Below are 9,939 nucleotides of genomic sequence, written 5' to 3' on the forward strand. Positions count from 1 at the left end.
ATGAAAATAAAATTGTTCTAACTTTTGATACAGATTTTTCAAAGAAAATGCTACTCATTTCCATTGCTATATCAAGTGAGCATATGGCGTAGATACTCACGCTGGTTCCGTTGTAACCAAGATACATCGAACAAAGTAGTTCCCTCCTCCTTCGATGGTATGGTAATATGGAAGCAGCGTGTGACGGTATCGTTGTCCAACGTTTTGGCTTTGATATTAAACATTTGATGAATCTTAATTAGAGAATTTACTTTGAAGTCAAAGCTATCACATACCTGCTCACCTAAACGGTCCAAAAAAAATCTTTTTCCACTCTCATCTGTTGAGAAGATGAATTCAAAATTAGAAGAAAATACATATGCTATAAATAGCATCACCTCAATAAATTCAGTTTCCATTAATTTAGAATCCCAGTTTACAATCCAAAAGTAGAGGTCGTAAACAATAACCTTAACTGAAGTAACAGCACAGTTTACAAAAATATATGGCTTTAGCTGGCAATGAACATTCTCAGACTGACCACATGCATCGGAGATATCCTCAAGACCAGGAATTTTAATTTTTTTTGATGATATAAAAAGGAAAAAACATTATTTTCTACTTCATATTATATGATAATAATTACAATGTCAAACTTGCGATTTCTCTAGATTTCTGCGAGTAATGCTCTCTTGGTGTAGAAATCTGATTTGCTGAAAAATATTTCAAATCGACTACTGAATTATGGATGCAGTCACCAATAAATAGGTGGATTGATCTTTTGTGCTAACTCACACAAATTTGCGATAGGTTGCCCTTACATATTTTCTTAACTTGAGAATTTTAAGATGTTTCTGCCAGGTTTATGTGTCCATCCTGTTTCAAATTAAAAAGAGAGCAAATTACATAAAATCTGAAGTTTCTTAAACAATTCACCGATACATATTCAAACTTAAAATGTATCCTTTCTACAGACACCGAAATAACAATTATACTAGTCTTAGTAGTTCCACATAGTTTATGTAAAAATTGAAAATATGTCCTCGTGACTTTTCTTTTATGTGAAGAAGAATGGGTGGGAACAGCAACCAATAAATTACCTAAACTTAGTATTTATCTGGGGAGGTTATTGAACGAATCGTATCACTAAGCAAATCCTACTTTCTTAAATTTACGATGTGGAAAACATAGCACACAAAGATTTGTTTGTGAAGTTAACACATTTAATAAGAATTTAAAAGTATGTTTTATAGTACTATCTACTGGTTATAATATGTTTCTTACATTTACATACCTTCCTGTTAATTAACATATCTACCTACCTACATTTCTCTATATATCTCACCTGCATTAATCAATAAGCAGGATACGCAAAACGCCCAAAGAAATCCGATTTCTGGAAGAAAGCAAATGTTTATTGGATAATTATACATAATTACATATATACATTTTCATTTTCACGGATGAATAGAACACACTTTCTGAATGGCATCACTAAGGATTTGCTGTTTCTTCAGTTATATTCAGTTTAATTGAATTAAGGATGAAAGTTTCAAAAGATTTATCAATTCCTTTATCAAACCTTTAAGTACATCTCTTTCAACACGTGTATACCATTAATTCAAAGAATCATTTAACTAAGAATGCCTAACCTTTGTTAGGAATTTTTCTATCTGGCCTGCATATGTTAATTTGCGTACAGCTAATGGGTCACATGATATATAAACTTATATTTGGCTGTTGATATCATAACTACGTCAGTGAAGAGAACCTTAAGTTTTATTCAGTGCTTAAGGAGATGCTGTTTGCCCTCTTGTTGCAGATAGGTGACCTTTAAAGCACGACTTGTACTGCATAATGTATCATTTGCTTATGGAATTAAATAATACCTAACATACATAGGTTTGCTATCATAGATAGAGTTTCTTTTGAGTGAAGTTTCAAAAATAGCTATTTTCAAGATGAACTTCTAATAATAACACTTTGTAACTTAACTGGTTTAAGAGAAGTAACACTTCAACGTCAGTATAATGGATATCGCAGATGTACTGTTATTGTATAAAATATATAAAAGTATTCCTTCTCTAGAAAATAGGTGTAATCATCAAATTCTAATAGTGATATGGCATATAAATCCAAAGCATGTTAAGTGTACAATAATTGCATCTATAATACCCACATTTGTTTCTCAGTTCTTGATCGTGATAATTTTGCATTTGTTTCGATATTGAACACCTTTATACACGTATACGGTTTGGCTGATTATATTCATCTTTAAATATATTAAACAAGCTATTTCGTCCATTTGAAAGTAGAGATGATAAAGATAAAAATGTGGAAGAGTTCACTGAGTCACAAACGAAACTTTGAAACAAGCAATTGAACGAATGTGATATTCTCATTGTCAACGACACAAGCGAGGGAAGCAGTAATTTATAATACCATTCTGATAATTTAAAGAGTTCGTTAAGAGCCATATTCGTATCGCTTGGCAATAAGACTGTTAGACTATGATCAGTGCTCACTAGGGTCTGTATAAATATCCTAGAAAAGCATGTTGAGACCAAAGGCTATCGTGTATTTATCGGAGAAACACGATTTTACAAGTCAGTCAAGACACTAAATTCGAGACAAAAATGATGTTGGAAGCTAAGAGCATCAGAAACAATAAGCCAGGACGACAAAAAACTTATTTCCGCTAGCTAAACATACTGTTACACACCATCGCTTTGTGATTTACACCGTTTAACTATTTTGATACAATGGTAGGCAGTGATAGAAGACACCCGCTGTATGATACCGGTTATATCTGGAGTTCCTTCACCAGCAAGCATGAAAGGGTCAGGGCATAAACATATCTTACTTAGCTAAAATTAAGAATGTTAATCAATATACTTACATGTATGCATCTTTTATTTCCTCAAAATGTACTTTCCCATTTCTGCAAATCCGAGTGACATAGTCCATGTCATTGAAACTCTGATACATTCCGAATTCTTACTGTAATTTTTGTCTACATTTCAACGGAAATCGCATTCTTCTTACTGCACTGAATTTACCCAATCAATCTACGCTATCATAAGCAGAAAATCATTGGGTTTAATCAACAGCAAATCAAAACCCACCCACTTCCAAATCAACTTGAAATATTTTGTATCAATGCTGATTCATGCCAAATATGACTCCAAATTTCAGTTTTAAGGAGAATATGTTTTAAACTAGTGTGTGACAAAGTTCAAAGATGTCTGGTTGGTGATATTTGTTCATTTATATTGTTATTGTGTATTGATGAATGTACGGTTGTATAATTATTTTGAAATACAACATAATTTCAGCTATTTTGTTTCTGGTAGTGTATTCCTTTGTTATTAGACCTTTGGTAGGAAACAAAAATGTGTATATAATAAAAAGGTTACTGCCATTGTTTTGGAAAGATGAGCTCTTGTACTCGGAATAATATTGCATTCCCAAGGTCTTGTGGTATTACTCAGAATAAACTCGTTCATGTTTTCCCATACAAATACAGTTGCTTCTAAATGTTCATCCATTACCAAATAAAGTACTCCATTAAATTCCATTGCTAACCTCTTACTTCTCTCGACTTTTCTGGGAGATGCTAAAGCTAAGTGTGTTATAGCATCGGAATTGTAAAATAAGTGTCTCAGACTTCAGACCAAACCAGGACTGTCCTGTTAATTCTACTGAAGAAATTACAAATTGGAAATTGCATTATACATTGAGCGGGGAGGTTAATGTACTATTACATCCATTATTGACATTATATATATATATATATATATATATATATATATATATATATATATATATATATATATATATATATATATATATATATATATATATATATATATATATATATATATATATATATATATATATATATATATATGGATGGCTGGATGGATGGATGAATAGATAGATAGATAGATTATATTGATAGATATATAGAGTGTGTGTGATTATGGATTTGTATAGTAGCTTTAAAAGGTTTTCGGTCATATCGCTACGATGTCTACAGTGTGGCAGTTTATAATGTCGTCTAACAATGTGGAATCATGCGGCAGACATGTGGGACCATATCCTACCAGGTCACATAATCCCGACACAAGGGTGACCTGTCTTAACACTTACCTCTTAATGCTGAGCGCCTAGCGATGTATCTTCTAGTACGAATTTATAAATCTTTGGTATGAGTCGGTCGGATTTCGAACCGGCAACCTGAAGCATTCAAGTTTGACGCTATAGGCACAGGCGAAACCGGAGTGGTCCAGGATATTCATAGAAAGACAGACAAATATACAGAGAGAGAGAGAATGACTGGCGTGAGCTTATGTGAGTATGTGAAAAATGTAAGCGTGCCAGTAGCTCCTCGTGGTTTGGAGATTCTTTCTGGGGTTTCCGGGTTTCACCCACCACCATATATTCTAGAGGGTCATATGTAGACTATCATGTGCTACAAAGTAGCGTTAAAAACAAAATAAGAACAACTCCAACAAAACCTAGAATTAGAATTCGTTGCAAGAAATAACGAGTCCATGTCGCTCGTAAAGGTACATATCTTCTTGCTTACTAGTGCCCTTAACTGAAGAAAGAAGATGATGGACTAATGACAAACGAAAGGACTGGCGATGCTCAGGATCGTAAGTACTAGGCAAGCGGGATTCAATGCTGTGACAATTTTACAAACACACAATGAATAATGTCAGACGCATACAATTATATGTTTGAGGTTTGTATACCAACATAATTCTATGTTTGTGACTTGATACCCGACCAGGGCTGTCATGTTTATCCCATTGGACTTACCTATTGATCTATTATTGATGCGGGTAGGTTGTACTATTCTCGTAACTATTGTTTTGCATTTTTTGTAAGGACATATTGTGGGTCGGTAATTCTTTCCTGTGCTATCCTGGGTTCTACCTCCATCAACTCTACTAGACGTCATGTATAGTGTATCTTGTGCTGAAAATGTCATTAAACTAACACCAACAAGATCGATAATTATAAGTCATTGTAGGCAAGACAAGAGCACGTGGCGCAAATTACACTACAGGTGTCCCTGCTTGCAAGTGCTCTGGTCCATTCCGACATGCGTTCTCTCCACCTTCCCAAAGATTGTACAGGATAGAGCAAGGCACAACATAAATACTTGCGATGTACGGGAATGTAACTACTAGGCAAAAGGAATTCAACGTTGAGCCATTATTTCTAACCCACCGGAAATATATTTATAAATACAAGTCATATGCACAAAAGTATGACTACGTTTGGCATTTACATACCAACAAGCGGAATATAAGAATCTCTCGATACCACGTTGTTTGTATGGATATGTCATTGTATGAATGATATAGTAATTAGAATAGAAACGATTATGCGTATACACAAGTCAAGATGCACAAAAATCAGATATTACCTTTCGCAGTTTGAGCCATATTGTGAAACACCGTTTATCTAAACGTGCGGAATCACAAATCCATTATCATGCATTGGATTTAAATATAGAAATATTACTGATAACGCTGTCATTGAACTCTGTTAATGACACCGACTCACTGAAACCGTGCTGTCACAGGATAGGCCGAGTAGGTGTTGGATTAGGAGACAGTATGCAAAGATATATTTATTTGCAACCGTAAAGTGCATGGTAACGACGTATGTCACACTTTAATAAATGCAATTACGACCTATATGGCCAAACTAGTTCGCACTAGTACTTCATTTGCATTAAGCATAACCCCAAAACAATTAATCAAAACATGCATAAGTGTATGAAATTTCAACATGTTGAATTTATATTGAATTATTTAGAAGTATTTCTACTCATTGCCTAGTTAACACTACACATTAGCTTCTGCATATAATATATATTGTTTATAGCATTATATTATTATAACATATGAATCTGTTCTTTACGCTTTTTATGTAAGGAATTGATTTGTTCGTTCGATGAAGTTGTTTCGTTTGTGTTGATGGACTCAGTATATGATATATTCACATGTTACACAGGGATTCATGACATTTTGATACTCACAAAGCATGTAAATGCACCTATATATGAAAATTCAACGTCAAGAAACGGATATTAGGTTGTCATGTTCACAGAACTTAAGACTACATATTGATATATATTTTGGTTTTGTTTAGTGTTTGACAGCATGAAGTTCAAATCATGGTAGGCGGTATGGGCTGAATCAGATGGTCGAATCGGAACCCGACGCTTTTAGTCTTCAGTCCGACACCCATCTATACGATTATGCTCTTACAGCCATTAGTAACCTTGTACGGTATGGCGGAGACAACATGGGGCTTGTGCCACATTTCAGAGGCGTAACTGGGTTTAAATACGAAGCATGAGGGTTGAAGTCAATTATTCGAGCCTAAAATATTGCCAACCAAGACCAACACGGTAAATTGATGCTCAATATCGCCGTAAGCTGTATGCTGTTTTCTACTTAAAATGGTGTATGCTGTGCACTTTACACATTATAGCTTCAACATGGAAGCTACATTGGCACAATAGGAGCCTCTCTCCATACATTGATTTGGAGGGACACCATTATACCATCACTTCTCTAAGACCAATAATGAGCGGACAATAGGATTCTTGCTAATGCATTAAGTATATGGGAATGCTAATCAAGGGCTGTGTAAAATTAAACAGACAAAATAATCATAAAATGTACTATAGTGAACTCCCCCAGTGGCCGAGTGGTCTAAGGTGCTCTCCGTTACGGATCACTGCCATTTGACCTCTGTCTGCTGGGATCGAGTCTCAGATTCAGCCAATGTGGGTATGTGTGAAAGCTTGCCAGTAGCTTATCTTGGGTCGGTTTTTTTTTCTGGGGTTTTCCCGGGTTCTTTCTCCACCATTAATAATGGCCGCCATGTATACCCTATCATGTGCTGAAAATGTCGTTAAACTCAACAACAACCACCACAACAACTATATTGAATTGTTTCATGTGATTTGTTAACAGCTAAATTCCATCGCTGAATGTAAGACGTTGGCAAAGTAGGGCAAACATCGGTGTCGTCGCCCACGTCTTCTTCGGTACAAAGATAAGAAATCAATATCTCAGTATTTTGTCTTGAACTGTTGAAACCCTTGTGTACTTACCTGAGTCATCTAGATGTTTCTGGATAATATAACGCTTCCATGATATCGGTTATGATCCATTCCAATCCAGTATTTAATACATTTATACAAATAAATGATACATATAAGCAATGTTTCACATTCTCCTGGTGGTGAAAGGTAATACATTTTTCTTGGAAAGGTCAGAAATCTAAGAGGAAACAAATAGTTTACCTTTCCAACTGTATACGATTATTCTTACCACAAATTAGAGAAAGCATGCATGTATGTGTGTAGAGCTTTACAGCACCTGTAGTGCGAAGAATATAATTATCTCTAAACATTTAAAATTTAATTGCGCAAAACTTTTAAACGATAAAGTCTATCAATTAAATTACAACATTATACAAAAATATATCTTATAAAATGTACAGATAAAGAAGTTTATAAAGTACATATAAAGTTATATAAAAGTAGCTCATATCAAGTACTGGAAACCTGGTTGGTTTCTGTTTTATAAATCGTATTGAATTTAAAAGTTCATCATTTTTCCAAGTAGTACGTCCTCGTAAATAACCCTCAAGTAGTTCATGTCAAAATACTTCTGCCTCACAAGGTGGCACTCCACACACGATGAGAAAGTTCTCCATCCTCAGAATACACCGACAGGGTACAAACATCGATCGAAGTTAACCATTCAGATGGTAAGCATGTGGCAATTGCGTTTGTGTGTCAACATTGATAGGCACAACATTTACATGTTTCTCCGAAACGTTCTACAGAGAGATACCACAGTCCAGTTATGAGTTTAACGTTATTACGTTTTGTTTCTGGTGTTTTTGTTTTTAATATTCCACCAAAAATTACCAATATGCTGATTGATACAATGTTTTAAGTCAGTATATAGGAGCGTCCATTCGGAAATAGATTACTGTAAGGTAGTTTTAGCTGCTTTATCTACCATTTCATTGCTTGTCAGCCAGCGGTCGATAATAGCTTTCATAGATGACACGAGAACATCATGCGTTTGTAATGTCTAGGAATTTAGCGCGACATCATATTATTAGTCTCACAATGCTAAAATAGTTTAAGGAGTTTCGTTATAGTTAAGATAGTTGGGTATGGCTGCAGCAAAGAAGTGTCGCTCTATCTTTTATATAGCCCGAGACGTTACCAAGGGAATTGCAATTGAATTCCAGTTTTCTCCCGGTCTTTTGAATAAAGGGACGAGTAGCTACGATAGGATGCTTTGTTTTCATTCCATTTACTCTGAAGAATAGGAGACTTTGTTGAAAACTTTGTAGTTAGTAAATGCAAAATAGTACGATTTTTGAAGGTGAATTGAGAAAATCGAATTTTGAAATATTTCCTACAATAACCTTTTAGATGAGAAAAATACCATATGCCAAAGGATGGAATGAAGGTTCTTTTCTGAACGTATAAAGTGTGGTATTTGGGTTTCAATACTACATTTTAGTTTGATTTATATTAATTGATGAAACTTACTGAAAATATTTGGTGTTTAGAAAATCAACTATACGAGAAAGAGAAAGAATCAGCCAGTCCTTTAGCAAACACCTGCCACATTATGTGCGATGTATACCTTGGTTTAAACACAACATTAAAAGACAATAAATAATAACTGCAAAGTTTCAGGAAGCAATATTATGAATGCAAAGAAGAACAATTAATCGGAACATTTATGCACCAAATGTCAACTCTAGCTGGTAGTCTATAAATATCAAGAATTTTCAGATACATTAGTAAACAAGTATGAAGAATACAAATATAGCAGCCAACAATTAGGACATTATGCAATGTTTAAAATTAAATATGCAAGAGAATTTTTATTATAGGAGTTCCTGGTGAACTAGTGTGATTATTTTCATTTCCTAGATAGCATCGTTTTATCCTGCAATGTTTAAAATGATGAAGCAAGCATTGACCTCTAAGCTGACCCCAAGGCGTTAAGAATTTAAGGCGTTACAAAGCCTTGACCATCGTAATTTGCCGCACAGTGATGCAACTTAGCAAATGGATCCACTAATTTAACCTCAGAAATAAGAAAGAATATACGCTGGTCCAAATCCAAGGCTACAATGGCCAACAGCAAAAAAAGCGATAACTGATTTAGAAGAAAGAAAAAAGCCAAAAAAAAATTATAAAAAAATAATAAAAAATCAAAACAACACATATGCAAAAACTAGCATTGGCATCAGCAGATTTACAAGAGAAAACCTGGCCCAAAATAGTATAAGTTTGTGATCAACCCAAACTATTGGGCCCAGCCATCCAGGTTGACACTGGTTGAACGAAATCAAAGCTACAAAATCACCTCACACAAAGGTAGAACTGCTTGCAAATTTAGGAACGATTTTATTACCAAAAATCTAGGCATTATCTGAGAAATATCATAAAACTTGCTTGACTTGTCATATAACGTGAGGTACGAATGGTCAATACGTAATATATTCAGGCATACATTTGGATTTATTTTGTACGCACAGAACGCGGGATGTGTAAATTATGTGTGCTTGATTTGGATATATTTTATACCCAGAGAGCGCGGGATGTGTAATATGTGTGTGCTTAATTTGGATATATTTTGTACGCACAGAACGCGGGATGTGTAAATTATGTGTGCTTAAGTTTTGACTTCGCAAAGCGGATTTAATTCAGTTCTGTAATTCAGCTGTAAGCAAAGTCACCTGAATCCTGTCACTATAGTACATTCTATGATACTTTTATGTTCAATTTCGTAACGATTTACCTACCCATCTACTTCCGTCATTATCAAGAATCTGACGTTCCACTAATTACTAGCTCAAGACCAGGCAAGAGACAAACTGAACCTAAAT

The 9,939-nt window shown here is 34.7% G+C and overlaps 1 protein-coding gene across 2 annotated transcripts in view; it reads right to left on the minus strand.

Moving 5' to 3' along the window:
• Positions 1-5,477, minus strand: part of LOC149790157 (uncharacterized) — a 37,400-nt gene extending 31,923 nt beyond the window's left edge. For both annotated transcript variants that reach the window (XM_089972149.1, XM_089972148.1), the window contains exons 1-3: positions 5,420-5,477; positions 1,325-1,375; positions 276-319 (exon numbers count right to left, since the gene is read on the minus strand). In XM_089972149.1, the coding sequence (XP_089828275.1) occupies positions 276-319; positions 1,325-1,375; positions 5,420-5,438 (114 nt within the window). In that variant the 5' untranslated portion in view covers positions 5,439-5,477. The remainder of the gene's footprint in view (positions 1-275; positions 320-1,324; positions 1,376-5,419) is intronic.
• Positions 5,478-9,939: the final 4,462 nt, after the last annotated feature.

Source organism: Sinohyriopsis cumingii, chromosome 10 (genome assembly GCF_028554795.1).
Source record: "Sinohyriopsis cumingii isolate HCF-2022 chromosome 10, ASM2855479v2, whole genome shotgun sequence".
In the NCBI taxonomy this organism is placed as follows: domain Eukaryota; kingdom Metazoa; phylum Mollusca; class Bivalvia; order Unionida; family Unionidae; genus Sinohyriopsis; species Sinohyriopsis cumingii.